Source organism: Camelus ferus, chromosome 17, assembly GCF_009834535.1.
Source record: "Camelus ferus isolate YT-003-E chromosome 17, BCGSAC_Cfer_1.0, whole genome shotgun sequence".
NCBI classification, from domain to species: Eukaryota; Metazoa; Chordata; class Mammalia; order Artiodactyla; family Camelidae; genus Camelus; species Camelus ferus.
Window position 1 is genome coordinate 36,243,034 of NC_045712.1, and position 17,456 is coordinate 36,260,489.

General features: G+C 51.9%; 1 protein-coding gene across 3 annotated transcripts in view; it reads left to right on the forward strand.

Moving 5' to 3' along the window:
* Nucleotides 1-13,948, forward strand: part of SYN2 (synapsin II) — a 154,516-nt gene extending 140,568 nt beyond the window's left edge. For 2 of the 3 annotated variants that reach the window (XM_032458992.1, XM_032458994.1), the window contains exons 11-13: nucleotides 6,346-6,406; nucleotides 10,336-10,585; nucleotides 13,064-13,948. In XM_032458992.1, the coding sequence (XP_032314883.1) occupies nucleotides 6,346-6,406; nucleotides 10,336-10,585; nucleotides 13,064-13,199 (447 nt within the window). In that variant the 3' untranslated portion in view covers nucleotides 13,200-13,948. The remainder of the gene's footprint in view (nucleotides 1-6,345; nucleotides 6,407-10,335; nucleotides 10,586-13,063) is intronic. The other variant, XM_032458993.1, reaches the window with a different exon arrangement.
* Nucleotides 13,949-17,456: the final 3,508 nt, after the last annotated feature.

Here is a 17,456-nt window from a genome sequence, read left to right on the forward strand (position 1 = left end):
CTTCCAGAAGTAGGGAGGTGGGCACTGGTGACTGCAGGAGTGATCCCAGGGAGGTCCCGAGGTGCCTGAAAACATGCCGTCCCCTTTGCTCTGACTGAACCTCAACCTCCCGACCACATTCCTTCCTGCTGCCTCATTCCCCCTGGGGTCCTGGACCGGGGGCGCAGGGCCTGGGGAGCTGATCAGAATAGCTCTGAGGCGTGACCGGCAAGGAGCCTGGCCTGGCCTCTTTCCTGGGGCCAGGCCCTGAGACCCTTTCCCAGTTTCCTGTCTCAGATGTGCTGAGCAAGCCCGGCTTGCCTCCGTGGTGGGGGCAGCTGGACTCGGGCCAGCGACTCTCAAGAACTGAGTCACTCAACGTCTTTCCTTCCTCAGCTTCCCATCCTGCTGGGACCTCAGATAGGCGCTCCTCTCTCCCAGCTGGTCCGCTGACGGCCACAGGCTGGCAAGTTAAAGGTGCCTTTGGCCAAAACCCGCAAACCCTCATCCGTAGGCTTGGTTTCTCTCCCAGACCAGTGATTTCCTTTCCAATCAGCTCAAGAGCTAACATTTACTGTTTTCAAAATGACTTTCCTGCATCTTCAGGGACCTTGCTGGAACAAGTCGGTGATACACGGAAGGCATGACATAGCCTAGCCCAGAACCCACACCCTGCCCCTCCCTCGCTGAGCTACTGTACACCAGGTAGCAGGAAGCCGCTCAACAGTGTCTTCTCCACTGATGCGTGAAATCCTACCGTTAAAGCTGCATTCCTTTGGATTGATATTTATTACTCTCAAAATAATAGTAATGATGCTCATGTCATTACTTTGCCTGGCACTTTATGGTCTACAAAGCACAGCTTTACAACCCTTCCGTGAGATGGTTTGAGCTGGTATTTCTTTCTCTGTTTTACATATCAGCAAAGGGAACAGAAATGATTTGTCCAAAGTCACACAGCTTATAAGCAGGAGAGTTGGATCTTCTGGTCCCCAGTTCCGGGAATGCTCTGCTGTAATACCCCGCACTGTGCCTTTTTGATGCTCCCCCCAAAGCATAGGGTCGGTAGGAATGGAGAGAGCTGGTCCTGTGACCCTGCAGTGGGGAAAGTCTTACCGTCCTCCTCCTCCAGCCACCCTGAACCTCCCAGCCTGGCAGCGTCTCCACACTTCACCAGCTCTCTCCTGCTGTCCCCTCCCTGGCTTCTCTGGTCTCTAACGCCAGTGGACTCAGCCTCATGGGACATGAGCTCAGTCAGCTGGGATAGAGAGCAGCAGCACACACTCCTTGCCAAGCCCCCAAGAGCCCGTGCCTGCAGGACACCTGTGCTCAGGCCCCGTACCCCAGCTTCTTGCTGGGCTCGAGATTCTGCAGCTAAGAAGGGCTTGTTTCATACCTCAGGCACCTCAAGAGCCAAAACACACACGAAGGACGTAATGGAAGCCCAGAGCCTGTGAAGTCACCTGCCTGCAGTCTGCAAACATCTCTGACAAAGAGCATGTCCAGGCCCTGCCTAAACACTAACGCCAAGAGGCTCACCACTGCCCACGCCTGCCCTTGACCTTGATCAAATTTACATTTGACTAACTTTGATCTTCTGCTCAGTACTGGGGGCTTCCACAGTTACCTCATTTAATCCTCAGACTCAGCTTGTTTGGGAAACTGAGTCTCAGAGATTAAGCAACTTGCCCCAAGTCACATGAGGAGAGATGTCCTTCCCACATTTCTCACCACCCATCTGTTTCACGAACCCTTTTTATTCCACTGGCGTCTGCCTTAAAGCGGGTGCCCAGTACCTCCCTCTCTCGTGAGTCTTATCAGCCAAAAGTGCAATGGGCCCGTGACCACCCCCGTCCTGGGACACTAATGCACCTCTAGCTGCAGCAAATTTTTGGCAGCAGCGTTACACACTGAGCCCTTCTGAGCTTGCTATCTTGAGTACAGGGTTGTTCGGGGCATTTTCCTTCTGCTGCGCTAAGGCCATTTGCCCCCTTTTTGTGTGCAGCTGGGCACAAGGACTGGACCTCGCACTCTTACCTGTTTGAGTCAGCCCAGCTTCCCAAGGGAAACGCTGCCGCTCAGCCTGGCCGTGGGTTCCTGCTGTGGGCTGGCTGCTGCCCAGACTGTGACAGTGACGCCAGAGTGGCCAGACTTCTGTGGAATTCAGCATCCCAGGCGGCTCTTGGTGACTGGAGACAGATTCCATGGTAGCCAGACCCCACAGGGAATAGCAGCCCCAGCAGACGGAAGGCTCTTGGGCGGGGCCAGAGAGTCTCAGCCTGGCAAGGGATGGTCCTGGGGGACTCTCCTCCCGCCTCCCATAACCCCTGGGAAGTCTTCAGTCCACAGCCTCGGTGGGGCCAGGGACAGGAGAAGCTCCCTAGGCACCAGACCAGGGTGGCCAAGGCACATTCCCAGGCTCCAGCCCGGAGGACAGCTTCTGGGAGCTCTTCCCCTAAAGCTTTCGGAAGAGGCCTTTTGGTCTCAGTTCATCCTTGGGTGTCTCATTTGTCTATTTCTGAGTCTGAGGGGAGCCGGGGCCAGGCTTCACGGGGTGATTACCCCTATCGGCTGATGCTGCGAGTATTACCATCAGAGCTTAATCTATGGGATCTTTAAAGTGTTTCCTGGAACCCTAGGTTCTCGTAGCATTCATCTAATCTATCCCACTTTTAATGAAGGTATATTCTCTGCAGTCTCTTTGGCAGATAGTTCTCTAGCCTCTGCATGAACATACCCACCTCCTAAGACAGCCTTGTCCACTGTTTTTACTTCAGGAAGCTCTTCCTTTGAGTGAAAGTCGACCTTTCTGGAGCTTTTGCCCAGTGGCCCTGGTTCCGCCCTTGTGCTCCACGGTCTTCTGTAACCATCTCTGAAAATAACAGTTCTCTGGGAGGGGGACATCCAAGCTGTTCTTGAGCAGGGTCTGAGCTGGTTCACTGGCAGCTTTCGGTGGTACAAGGGGAGGGGCCCGCCAAGAGCCGGTCTGGTGGCTCCACACACTGTATGAGTTTTGCTGTCTTTTTCATCTGAGTGTCCCTCTCAAGCAGCGAGGCTGTGACACCGATGGCTTATCAGGGAGCCTGGAGGAGGCTGTGCCCTCACTACTGAATAAAGGTCTCCGAAGTCCAGGAGTGGGAGCCTGCTGAAAGGGGTATTCCATCATGAGAATGAGACTCAGGGAATAACAGAGCTTCAGAAGAAAGGGCCCCATCAATTTAACCAGTATTGTCATCTGTCGTATCTTACGTGGTACCTGCCAGGGCTGGGTGCTTAGAGATACCTCCATCGATTGATCAATTGACAGATGATAGATAGATAATCTCACCTTATGTCATAGAAACCTTTAGAAGAAGGACAGGTGCTGAGGTGGGAAATAATTTGCCCAAGGTCACAAAGCTAGTAAGCCAGAGATTTAGATTTAACCCAACATCTTCCTCACCCAAAAGCCCAACTTCCTCAGCCACTCTTAACAAACTTACTATTGGAGACCCAACAGCAATGTGTGTGTGTGTGTGTGTGTGTGTGTGTTGAGGGGGGTGTTTATATTGAGGAGGGTGGGACTGGTGCCCAGCTCAGGTAAAAAGGCAACCCCAGTATCCTATGCGCCCATTACCAAACACTATATCCTGCAGAATTTTCTTGTAGTTTGCAGCCAGGCCAAGATAAAAGGAAGAGCTCGCAGTGGGAAAGAACTCTTGGGCCGGAAGTGTCTCTAACTTGACTGGCTTGCACAGTCTTGACGGAAGCAGTTTCTGCTTCTTTGAGGCCTTGTTTTGACCTTACCCTCTGCGCCTAATACACAGGCACGTGTAGCAGGCCTCAAGTTTCATTCCCTAACCCAAGCATTTTCAGAGCTGCTCACCACAGTTGACACCAAACACAATGTAGTTTAACATCTGTGGTTTAACAGCATTTTCCTCTCAAAAGACTTCACTCTGTTTTGGATCTCGTTGACGTTGCGTGTTGTGCATCTAATGTGCACTTAGGAAGGACCTCGTACACGCTCAGCCCTGTGCTCGATAACACCGGCCAAGTGATGACCATCTTAAATTTTCCAAAATATTCTTGATTTTAACTATTTTACCTTTTTAATAAATAGTTCCCATATCAGGCCGTATATCCCAATTTTTCTCTGAAAAAAAAAAAGGGGCACTGTAATCATTAGGACTTCATGAGAGATGAAGACGCAGAGTCTGTGCCCTCAAGGACCTGGCAGTCTTCTTAGAAGCATCATCTCCGTCTTCTGGACAACAAGACAGCACAGCACTACACACGCCCCTTCAGTAGTCCTGAGTCTACTAAGTCTATTACAGGATTTCAGAGAGGAGATCACAACTGAGCTGGCAGTCAGAGGAGAGATTTCATGGATGGGCTGGAATCTGACTTAGACCTCCAGGATGTTGGATTGGATTAGTAGAAAAGGACAAAGGGCATTTCTGGAGGGTACTTAGCATAAACATTAGAGTGGCCTAGACTGGAGAATAAAGGAGTGGATGTGTTTACAACAGGAGGGAGAGAGAAGGCTACGAGGGCCAGTCCAACCGTGCTGATGCCACCTGGTAGACGATGGGCAGAGACGGTCAGACTGCCTAGGCCCGCACGCCAGCTGCACTGGCCACCCCTCTATGGCCCCGGGCAAATGACCTGGCTTAGTTGGGCCTGTTTCCTGATCTAAAAATTAGGTATGTTTATAATACATCTACCTCACAGAGCGGCTGTGCGGTGTAAAGGGAAATACTGCGTTAAGCTGTCCATCCTATTACCTGGCACATATCTAATGTTAGCTGTAAGCCACTTAGAGCAGTAAAGGGACACAATTGGAGAAGGCGTTTAGGAGGAGCATAAGTATGCAGACGAGAGACTGGAGAGAGCAGACACTAAAGAATTGGGAGACTGTTCCTAGCAACCTGCACAAGAACTGACATAGCCCTGACCAGAGCTGGGCAAGAGAAGCTGGTGAATCTTAGAGGCCAAGACAGAGAAACTGGTGGGTCTCGATGGCTGACTGGACAGTGTGGGCGTTTCAGTGCCAGACTCAGCTGCGTGGATCCCACAAAAGGCCTTGGAGAAGGGGAAAGGAAATGTGGGTGTTGTCGCTGTGGCCAGTGAGAGGCCAGGATTGTGGATGGAATGGGCCCCCTCTGATGCAGCAGCACGAGGGACGTTTCAGAGGCCCCCTGCCTCCCACTCTCTGAAATCCTCTCAGAGGAACAGTTTGGGGCAATGCTGTCACTAAAAGACCACGACACTGGAAAGGGCAATGCTTCTGCTCTCCTGGTAGTGGAGCGGAAAATGGGCCTGAAGAGGCAGGAAGGCAGGCAGAAGGCCAGATTGGAGGCCCATGAGAATGGGGAACAGTTTTAATGTGGGAGTAGGGCTGGGGGGCCCTGTCACAAGGGAGAGGGGCACTAAAGAGGAAGTGGAAGAAGGCTGAAGACAGGCTGAGCCACCGCACAGCCTTGCCCCCGAAGCTCCCTCTTTGACGTCACCTTCGGCACATTTGGCCGCCCTCAGGCCTCACAGAGCATTTCCCCTGTGCTAAATTCAAGCTCCGAATGCTCACCGCCTTCAGTGCAAATGTTAGACAAACTGAAGTCACATGCACCTTTGATCCTGCTGGGGCATAATCAGAATCGCAGCTGGGAGGAGAGGAGCCCTGGGAGCGGAGCCCTGTTGTTGGGCAAAACGCAGTTATGCTGTTTGAGAGGGAAAAACAGCTTGGCCTTGAGCACTTTTACAAACATTAACGTCTTACTCCTTCCCTCTGGGTAAGGAGGGTTCTGGGAGACAAAAGACTGCCCCCTCCTTCAAGTCCCTCCCTGTGGGAGTTCCAGCCCAGCCCAGAGAGTGGCTCTGACCCCTGAGTCAGCCCCAGAGCTGATCCCACCCTGGAGTTAACGCCACAGGAGAAGCAGGCCAAGTCTAGGCTAGTTACGGGTCCAGCCCCCGCTGGCTCTCCCGCCGCTCCCTGGAGTTTGGTGCAGATCCTTCCCTCGGGAAGCTGGGCCTGTGGGTACGACAGGGAGCTGGACACCAGGCAGCCCCTGAGAAGAAACTAGATGCAGTTAGAAGACTCAAAGCTTCTAGAAAGAACATCTCCAAGGGAGTGAAATGAAAAAGAGGTGGAGGAGGTCTTGGACACTGTCTGTCAGAGTGGTTCTAAGCCCCAGACTGCCTACTCCTAGGCCCCCACAATACCCCAGAGGCTGAGAATCCCTTTGAAGCAGAAACCTCTGGGCCAGATCCCACTGGATCCCACCAGACCCCACCGGATCCCGCTTCAGTCGTGCCACAGAACCACAGGGTTTCTCTTTGGAATCTGCTTGGAGTTTTGTTTTTATCTCTTGCATTTTTGTCTTCCAGAGTGGAACGCTTAAGGATCCGGACTCGAGCAAGACCCCACCTCAGCGGCCAGCCCCCCAAGGTTGTTTACAGTATATTCTCGACTGTAATGGCATTGCAGTAGGGCCAAAACAAGTCCAAGCTTCTTAAAGCGATTGGTAGTTAATTTTTCAAAGCAGAAATTTTAAGCCAAAAACAAACAAGGAAAGAAAGGAAAAAGCGGGGAGGGGAGCGACAGACCCTCCCACTGGTGCCGTTTCTGCGTTCTTTCAATGCTGACTGGACTGGGTTTCTCCTACGCAGTGTCAGCACCTCTGTCTGGTTGTTTACCTGTTCCTGTTCGTGCTTGTAATGCTCACTTACGTTTCTCTGTATAACTTGTGATTCCAGGGCTGTTTGTCAACAGTGTACAAAAGAATTGTGCCTCTCCCAGGTTCAGTGTGACTATCTTCTGGGTGGTTTGATAGTAGCTTTTAAAGTATCACATAATGTGGGGTGAAATAGGACTGGGGGGAACAGGGGAGAAGCAAAGAACCCCCAAAACAGAACCCAACTCCTCTCCTCCCCCTAGACTCAGATAAACGCCCCCCACCCCCTGCTTACCTCCATGAGTGTGCTTGGGAACTTCAATGAACTGTGCTTTTTCCTTCCTTGCTGCATGACTAGGGTAAATAGACATTTAAGAGATTTTTTCCAAGGTCTAATTTCCATAGCTTCGTCCTTTGAGTCTGGAGGCGTCCACCTTTTTCTGCATTTGCTAAAGTTCGGTGCGTTTGAGTTTGTGTAACTAGGCTGGCTGTGCCTGCAGCGCCCTGTGTCTTTAGTGATGACGTGAAATATAAAGAACACGCTATTTCCGGGAATGTGTTCTGTATTTGACATCCCAGTGTACCCTTTGTTTTATTATCAACTAATTAGCTATGAAATTAGACAAAAAAAAAAAAATGGGGCCGCTGATGTGCAATATCACAGTGAACTTGTGAGTATTTTCTGTGCTGATCTCAGTCCCCCTAAGTTGTCTCTACTTTGTTGCTGTTTCTGAATTGGCTGTGTGTGCGCTTCTGTGGAACTGAGGCTGCTTCGTTATTCCCCAAAGCTGGACCCGTGTACAGAGACGATTCCGTAGCAGTTTGGCACACGGAGTGCAGGGAGTACCGAACGTCTGGGAAGGACCATTCTGCTCTTGGCCTCTCCTGAGGCATCGCCGTGCCAGAGCGAATCCAAACTGCCCCGTCTCCCTTGAGTGCGCCCACTGCCCTCTGGAATTCAGAGCTGGACTGCTGCTTTATTTTCGGCTGTTCTGAGAGCCCTCCAGAGTCCAGACACTGAAGAGCTTTACATTTCCCGGGAAGGCCTGTCTCAGACGGTAGCTTGTGTGCGTTCGGGGCAGCAGCTCCGCAGCCGCGGCTCCTGAAGAACCCTCACGCGTTTGTCCTCTGTCCTCAGCAGACAGCTCCTGGGCGGGGACGAGGCGTTAGTTAAACCGGCCTCAGGTCAGTTCCTCGTCTTGCCACCCCAGCCAGGCCGGGAGCAGGCACCCCGTGGTCCATGGGCGTCCGCGCCAGCAGTTTGCCTTTTAGGAGAAATGCTCTGGCCCTCCCGGTACATCCCCTCACTTCTGTACTGACACGTCACCTGCCGGGACTCCCAGGTCTGAGGAGCGACTGGTGTTGGTAGCGTGTAACGTGATTTCTGTGTCAAGGGGCACGGTGGTTGCTGGTTGGCTGCTGGCAGATTCCGAGGTTACAGGGAAACGCACTGAGTGTGAATGTTCTTGTCTATGATTCCTCCCTTAGGCGTGGGTGGTGGTCGATCTGTTGTAAATATATACATATATATGCAGTTACGCACTTCGGGCGGGTTGCCTAAGAATCAGGTCCTTAAATACCTCCCAGTCTGATGAAATGATAGAAAGGAATAAAGTAACATTTCCCAGAATGGAGGGATACACTTTATTTTTTTCATTTATTTTTGTCCAAGTGGTGAGCTGATGGTGGTGTTGCTTCTCTGCATGTTATCAGTGTGAACATTCAGGTGCTTTTCATGTGACATTTGTGAGCCACAAATACAAAGTTGCCATTTGAATTCAGTCAGGCGCCAGGGTGGTGTCAGCCACGGCCTGTCAGGTGGGGGAGAAACGGATCAGGGCTCCCCTCCACTGCCAAACGCAAGCAGACCGCGTACTGTACCCTGACTGTCCTGTGCCCTCAGGCAGCATGCTAAGGACAACTCTGTGGCCTGGGGCATCCGTGTCACAGTATAGGATTGCCATTCAGGTGTTTTGTACCCATTTCTTTTCTGATGTTGTCCCCTTTTTTTGTACCGATCCAGCTGGGAGAACCTCAGCCAATGCTGGAAGTGTGATTGAAGTACCTCTCTTTTGTGACTCTTGTACAGCTTAATGTGCAATAAAGGAAAAGTTATATCTGTCTTCAGTGTTAAGTTGTAAAGTTTCTGGCTGTTCAAGCATCTCTGTACAGGTGGGAAAGCACTCAGGTTTCTGGTACAAGAGGCCGAGCTGTCAACCTGCAGTACTTTATGAAAACATGCTGATATAAATGCTGCCAAACTTTGGAAATGGCGAAAACTGGTTAATATGAAATAATCTGCTAATCTCTCATCTTCACTAGTTACCTGACTTGAGCTTAGAACTTCTTCAACATGCAAAATCCCATTTATGTATTTACTTATTTATGTGTAACTAAGGCTGGTATGAATTGGTAATTGATGAAAAAGTGGACTTCGTGCCATGTAGTGGGGAAACTGACTTTCAATCATGGATATACAATGGTTTAGACAAACAGGTCTGCCTCTCCAGAGGGTACAGGTGTCCTGGTGTTCCTAGAAAACTAAATTACAATACAACTCTTAGCTGTTGTTGACTTTCTGTAAGCCCAGTCCTTCCAGTGGGCCTGTGAGTGCGGACTCGGGGATTGAGACTGAGAAATAAGATCTCCCAAGCCAATTATGCATCACGTCCACACGTCAGCATGTGCTGATGAGGACATCTTTTTTGACTGCTGAGTGTAGAACTCCCCCTCAGCAGAATCTGAGCCATCTGGGACCACCCTTACTGCCTCTCAACCCTCAGAGGAAGGATGGCCTTTTGTCTCTCCATCAGCAGATGGTTTTCTGTCTCATGTTGGTGATCCTGGTCTTTTTAGGAGTCCTCTTTGCCAGATGGTGCCCACAACATCTCCAGGGATGGGTTTCTGGAGAATTTCACCACACACACCTGGGAGGGACTGGAGCACCTGAGGATGGTACTGAGAGGCAGGAGAGGGCCTGGATACAAAAGGTCCTGGTCAGGGGCGGGAGTTAATGCTGAGAGGAAGGCCTCCTGGGGGCGAGGGGGTGGGTGGCAGTCAGATACAGGCAGGCATACAGCAGGGCGGACTGAGGCCAGCTCCACCAAAACAATATGTCAGTAATCACCCATGATCATAAGGCACAGAATACTTTTTGAAGACCTTTTTCGTCCATTATCATCTTGGAAGTGCTACTATCTTGAAAGATAACTAAGACTAGGACTTAATTTTTCACAGTTTTTTGGTTGGAAACACAGAGGTCCAGAGAAGCCTGTTGACTTGCTCAGGGGGTCGCCGATAGACTAGGTCTTGGCTTTTCTGACCCCCAGACCAGGGGCCTTTCCACCGCCCCGCATGGTGCCTGCCGCGTGGAACCTGAGCCCTCCTAGCGCGCGGGCCAGGCTGGCCTGCACCCGAGGAACCTCTGGCCTGGGGTCCTTTGGTGGGCTAGCTGACCTCCGGGGGGCCGTGCAGCCCGCGGCGTCCACCCCGTCCTCCCGACCGCTGCCGTGACTGAGGCGCACGTGGTGGCCCTGACGGAGGGAAACCAGGGACGCGCTCTCCACCTCGGCGCCTCGGGAGGCTTCTTGTAATAGAGCTTATCCTCTGCTAATTAAAGAACCACACCCTTTGAGACGTAGATTCTAATAAGGAAACCCTTTGATATGGTTAAATTATGAAGTTTTTCTTGTGCCGAACCTAGGGGGCCCTGGGCGACCCCAAGGAAAGCAACCCCCAGGCGCGGTGCTGCCTCCTCGCCGGCTGCCCCCTGGACCATCACTGCCACCTTCCTCTTCCTCCTCCTCCTCCTCCTCTTCCTCCTTCTCGGCTCCTCAGCGGCCGGGCGGCCCCACCGCCCACGGAGATGCGCCCTCCAGCAGCAGCTCCCTGGCAGAAGCCCAGCCACCCCCGGCTGCTCCACCACAGAAGCCCCAGCCTCACCCGCAGCTCAAGTAAGAGACGACTCAGCAGCTCCCTCCCCTCTTCCTGCCCCTCCTCTCAGGCCTCCAGAGCTGCTAGAAAGCGCCTTCCATCTGACCTCCTCCTACAGATATTTTCATGGGGGTTTTTTGGGTTTTGGTGTTTTTTGGTTGGGGGCATGGTTGGGTTGATCGGGGAGGGTAGGAAAGAGGGAAGTGAAAAATCGAAGGTCTGGCTAGATGCTCAGACCCTCCCCTTTCCTCCTGGGGAGTGGTGGTAAGGCGGGCACTACCCCCTCTCCCATTCTTGTATGAGCTTAGGGTATGGGTTTTTTTTTTTTTTTAAATCCTGTCTCCCACTCTTTTTTCCATTCCTTTTCTCTGTGTGTGTGTGTGTCTCTCTCTTTCTAAAAAAAAATTTTTTTTAATTCTCTTTCCTGCCTCTGACTCACAGTTTAGGGTGTGCCAATCAACAAGGCTGCCCAGAAGGAAAAGGGGGAAGTAGTTCAATCCATTTCAACTTTTTACCTTCAGCTTTGTCAGGAGGATGTCGGTTTCTGGTGTGGTCATCAGAGGAGAGGCCCAGATAGAGACCCCAAGGAACTCCATCCCCTGGGGCCCCTCATTCCCAGCAGTAACACTGGAAGCCCCCATCACACTGTCCTGCTTCAGAGGAAAGAACCGAGGGCCCCTAGAAAACAGTCCAGCTGTGCTGGGGGGGGACAGCACCTGGGCGGGCAGCTCCACCCTCCCCCCAGAACCAGCAACATCTCTCCTCAGTGTCCCCAAACGCAGCCCTGTGTCATCACTGTCAGCACAGACAGCTGCAGCCCCGGGGAGAGGAAGTGGTCCCTCCCAGCATCTCAGAGTAAAGGAATGAGAATCTTCAGGGCCGGAGCAAAAGGGCTATAGAATTTTGGAGCTGAAGTGAACGACTCAGGGATGAGAAGACAGTGCTCAGAGATTGACTTTTCTCTTTCAAAGCCACCCCGCTAATTAGGGGCAGAGCCAGGATGAGGGCTCAGGTGGTCCAGATGACCACTTTCTCTGGGTCTCCTCAGGCCTCCATGATGGAAGGAGCCATGCCCAGTTCTGTTCCCCAGCTCCGGCCGGGGGCACATCTCACATCTCGCCTGCCTCAGAACCTCCCCTCAATCCAGTCGTTTTCTGCCTGCTGACTTTTTAATCTCTCCTACTTTCTCCTGAGCCAACTGGGAGGATCTTGGGGCTGTCACTGCCTCTGGGCAGAAGCTGTTGAATAGGGCTGGCCTCATGACAAACAACAAGTGGGACGCTTATACCCAGTGCCCTCGGCCTGTGTGTGCAGAGGAGTTCCCACTCCCAGGGGCCAGCGAGCTGGGGCGCATCCTGGGCCCAGTGAAAGGCAGGGCACCTGTTCAGTCTCTGAGGGAGGAGAGACCAGCTTAGGCTCCTGTAGAAGGGAGTTTCGGGGCTGCACTCGAGTTCAAGGCAGAGGTGAGAGCTCGAGACCACAGGAGAGGAGTTCTGGAGCCAGAAACCAGCAGGAAAGAGACACAGGGGAAGTCAAGAAGGAAAGAAGACAGCCATGGAGACACCAGATCGCGTGTCCTCGCCTGCAGGGCTGGGCCTGGCCTCCCCTCGGCCTTCTTGCCTCCACGATTTTTCTCTCTGAATCACTAGGGTCTCAAGGGAAAAACTGATCCCTAAAGTGTGTGCAATTTGGGTTTTTTCGTTAGAAAACTGCCAGTAACCTTGTGTAGGCCTGATGTGTGTCTCTGTCACCTCTGGACACCCTGAACCTTGCAGACCCCATGGCAGGACTCCTCTGAGGAAGGCTCAAGGGTGAGAGCGGTAAATGGAGGTAGTAGAGTGTGTGACAAGCCAGAAAGTTCTTTTGGAATCAGAGGGGAGAAAAAAGCAAAACAGAAAGAGCTGGCGGGGGGTGGGGGGGGACCAGAAAGAGCTGAAAAGGACTAGATATCATTTTACCAGACATCTACCTACCGCAATTAGGAAACCAAATAAGAAACTGAGTCCATAGAGGCCCATGGCTTGCCTAAGGTTAAGGGTGAGCGAGAGGCGAAACCGAGACATTGACCCAGGCCCCTGACAGCGGCTGCACAGTTGAGGGGGAGAGGGTGCAGGAGTCCGTGGGCCCCGGGCTGCTCCATCTCATCCCAGGGGAAGGGCGTGAGGTTCCCGGGCTGGTGCTCACGGGGTCGGGGCCGTAGAGAGTTAAGGAAAACAAACAGCCTGGACCTCCCCTTCTTCTTTCTCTTCTCCTTCCTTCTCTTTTCCCTTCTTTCTTTCTCCAACGCAGCCCCATCCTTCCCTGTGTTAGCAGCCCTGCAGGTGAAGAAACAGCACAGGGTCTCCTGGGGGCCTGGGAGCGTGCAGGGCGCACTCTCCTCCGTCACCCAGTGGCCCTGGGGGGGAGTCGGGGTTCCGGTTGTGTACCCTCGTGTCACCATCCTTCCCTGCCTCTGGGGACACCACCCTCTCATGTTCTCTCTGGTTTTTATCTTCAAGCAAGTCGCAGTCCCTGACAAATGCCTTCAGCTTCTCTGAGTCCTCCTTCTTCCGGTCTTCAGCCAGTGAGGATGAAGCCAAAGCAGAGACCATCCGGAGCTTGAGGAAGTCCTTTGCCAGCCTCTTTTCAGATTAGCTCTCCAGGCCCGCCCAGGAGAGGCATCTGAGATGTTTGCCAACAAGTCAGCCACGTGTGGCGGTGTTGTCCCGTGACCTTGACGTGTGTGGCCCCTTCCTCCGCTCCGTTGTGCTCAGTGATGTGGTGCAGCTCACAAAGGACCAGGTGAAGGTCTCAGGGCAGGTGCCGAACCAGCAAGGGGCACCGACATCAGAGAGGACGGAGCTGCCTCCCTGTGGTCATGAGCAGGTCCTCTGAGATCGTCGTTTGCTGTGATTTTAGTGGCCTTACTGTGACGGCGCCATCATGTCTTATTCGTCCTTGTGAAACCAGGATCCCCTTCACGGAAGACCCCGGTAGCTTAACCTAGCTCCGATGCAGCACTAAGCATGCCCCACTGTGGTCCTGCTGCCTGTTTGGGGAGAATATACTCACCCCCCAAACACTCTTGGCTCTGAGTGTCAGGGACTTACCCACACCCGATCCCTTGTCACACCTGTTCAGCTGTTTAAAACACACGTGCCCCTCGACAGCTGTGGGATGAAGCACCTGTGGTCTGCTGTCCTGGAGAGACGAAGGACCCGCAGCCCCCTCCCTTCCCAGCGCGGTTCTTCCATGCTGGGGGCAGTGACCTTGAGCCCCGAAGCCCTGCTGTAGAGAATGCATGTCACTGTAACAGCAGGATGTCAAGTTCTGTGCTCCTTCCCAAATAAATGTTAAGACCGTTGGTGTAATAAAGGCAGCAGCGTTAACCAGCATTTGATTCAGCTGTGAGGTCTCCCCTGGGCCACTCCTTTGACTGAGAGCATGTACGTGAGGCGTGTGTGTGCGCACGCTAGGGTGTAGGGAAGGAAAAGGTCTAGAAGGGTGAAGCTGCTTGTGTCCGCGTGTGTTACGGGTGCGTTATGTGTGACTGTGACCGTCTTTGCAAGTGGATGGGAACAGGGCTTCCTGACACCTGCTGGGTGGATCTGTTTCCTCCAGGACAGCTGCGCTTCTTTCAGTAACTCGGCATTTCTACCAGGTTTACGGAATTTGGAGCCTTTCTAATGAGCGTAGCATCCTTGCTTCCGTAGCAGCCAAGGGGGAACTACTTGTCTGGTCCATCAGTTCCTCAGCTAAATGCCACATGGTGGTGCCAATGCGCAGGGCCAACCTGCTCTGATGAGCTGAGCCCCCCAACCCCAGGCGTCCCAAAGAGCCTGTGCCTGAGGGTGGGCTCGTGGGATTTCACTCTGGTGTCTTCCTGACTCTCCGACCCTCAGGAGTATGTTCCCCCAAACCACAGATGCGTGAGGACACCTACCATGTCTGCACTGATACTAACAGTTTATCTAAATAATTTCGTACATCCTACTAACACCTCAACAAACTAACTCACATCCAAACGCCGCTATCCTGCAAACTCCCTGCGTGCAGCAGGTGCCGAGAGGTCAGAGAATGAATTCTGGGGCCAGGGTCTCCTTTCCAACTCAGCCCTCACTTTCAGGGTCCTAGGATCTAGAACCGTGCCTTCTTCCTACACTTAAAAAACAGGAAGGAGATTGAGTGACATCTGGGGTGGGGGGGCAGCCCTCTCCCCACCACGATGCACAAAACTAGGAAGCAAACTGCTAACAAGCCAAGCAAAAGGGTGTGGGCGGGGATACTTGTGCTCAAGGGATCTTCGTGGTCCCTTCTGTTTCCAACCAAGAAACAGTAGTCACTTCTAGCCCCCAGTTCCAAATGTGTTTTAATAGAACGCATTCACTTCATCAAAAAGCATGTATTGAGCATTTAATATGAGCATAAATGTTGTGATGGATTCTAGGAAATATTTACCAATATTTCCATGGTGCCTACTAGGTTCCAGGCACAATTCCAAGCGCTTAACGTTTGTTAATTCATTTATTCCTCACAACAACCCTGTATTATAGGCACTGTTACTGTTTTGCAGATGAGGAAATGGAGGCCCATCAAGAGTCAATAACTTGCCCAAGGTCGCCCGGCTGGCGTGTGGTGGCGCTGGGATCTGGAGCGAGAAGCATGGCCCCAGAACTCATGGCCTCGCCTACTCTGCTGTATTACGTTTCTTTTAGCAGAGGCAACACGACATAATTGTATTAAATTGCACATGTGATAACAAATTTAGAGATGTACCCCAAAATTCTTCGCATCCACATCCACCTCCTTTCGCCTTCTCCCTATCCCTTGGCCCCAAGGAAAGGAGGGGTGAGAGAAGGTTAGGGTACTTGTTACCAGTGTTGACCCCTTGTCCTAGAACCATGAGTAACATACACAATGTATCTTACTCTGATCGAATATAATTCTGGTTCTTAAAAAATTACTCATTCTTCCACATGTGATGTCAGACCAAAAACCACAAGTGGCTTATTTAGAAAATGAGTCAGCCGGGAACTGCTGGGGTGACAGGAGGGGGAGGCACTTACCATAGGTCATGCAGTTTCCTAGTCCAAAGGACACATGGATTCTATCCAACCCTTAGTAATGGGGTGGGCCAGTGGTGGGGAGCTCCATTCAGAAACAGCCCTCTTGTAAAAAAGATGGCCCCAGAGACTGGATAATTTGCTACTCCCAGTACATATTTGATGGGTATCATGATAAAAATAATCTAAAGTTGGGATCTCCAGAGGTTGGCGACAGTCCGATACAGAGCTTGAAGCCTTTGGTCTGTCGGCCAGTAGTGAGCACTGTGCCACCATCCCTGCACTGATGGAGATTCCCTTCCCACCTCCTCGCCCCAGACTGACATGGACAGAACGCCTCATGCCCGCCTCATGGAATCCCCATCTCCTCGGGTCAGGATGAATTCATTCTGCTCGTCATTTATTTGCTCACAGCTCTTTATGTGTGCTTCCTATGCTCAATAAATTCTGTGGGGTGAATATAAAAATGAGTTAAGCAAGGAGTCTGCCCTCATGAAGTTTACAGCCCAGTAGGAGAGGTAGCATATAAACACTTAACAAGGAAGAAAGCGGTTAAGTGCTGAAAGACAAATGCAGTCAAAACATTAGTTTGGAAAAATAGTCAGCTTGATAGGTGCTGGTGAGGATACAGGAAAGGGAACTCTTACACACTGCGCGTGGGAACATAACGTTGGTACCAGCACTTCGGGGAGCAGTTTGTCAATATCTAATACACAAACCCAATGACTCAGCAATTCCATTTCTAGACACTCATTCTAGAGAATCACTTGCACATACACTCAAGGAGGCAAGTAAAGGAGTATCAGTCTCAAGACAGTGAAAAATGGAAACAAGCATCTCTCGTGGGGGAATTAAAACATAAATTGCCTTCTTCATACACTGGAATACTATAGAGGAGTTAAATAAGCAAAATATTTGAAGAATTCAGAATGCAAGTGGGGAGGGCATAGCTCAGCGGCAGAGTGCATGCTTAGCGTGCACGAGGTCCCAGGTTCAAGCCCCAGAACCTCTATTTAAAAAAACAAATTAATAAACAAACCTAATTACCTCCTCCCCCCAAAACAAAAAAATATATATTTTTTTGATATGAAAGGAGAATGAAAAAGATGAGCCAAGTAAGTAAGACGGACAACCACCGCAGTGCCGTTGGGGCGGAGCGGCCCGGCGTGGGGCCAGGGAGGCGGCGCCTGGTGCTGAGCTGCGCGGAGCCCACGCATCCGGAGGCGGACCAGCTGCGGGGACTGAGGTGAGCGCAGAGTCCAGTCACGGGCTTTTTCAGCTGGAAGTTTCATCTAGTTCTGTCCTCTCATTGGACAGATGAGAAAGCCGAGAGCCAGGCAACCTAGGGGGCTTGCCAAGGTCATGCAGGAAGCTGGTCATAGAAGCCAGTGAGGCTCAGTCCCAGGTGTGTGATGGGCCGGCCATTCCGGACACCGTCCCCGGCAAGATAAATGAATGGCTTTCACTTCTAGGGTCTTGAGGGCTTGGGGGCCGGAGTCGGGGGAGCCTCCGGGAGCGTTTCCCAGACACAGGGAAGAAATGGAAGAGACAGTGTCCGGCGGCACGAGGAGCCGGGGCTCTGAAACCAAATATGGGCTTGGCTGACTTGGCTAATTAGCTAACTGATTTTAAGTTGTGTAGCTTTTCTGGGTCTGTTTTCTCATCTGTGAGGACAGTACTATCTTTCTGAGGAGGCTGTTGAAGAGTGAAATGAGCTAATTCATGGCAAGTCTGTTTCTGACGTCGGCTGGCCTGTGGGAGGATCACAGGGTATACTCCCTGTCTCAAGAGAGAGGGCACCAGTGTCAGCCCCCCCAACGACCCCCTTGGCCAGGACTCCGGGAGCAGC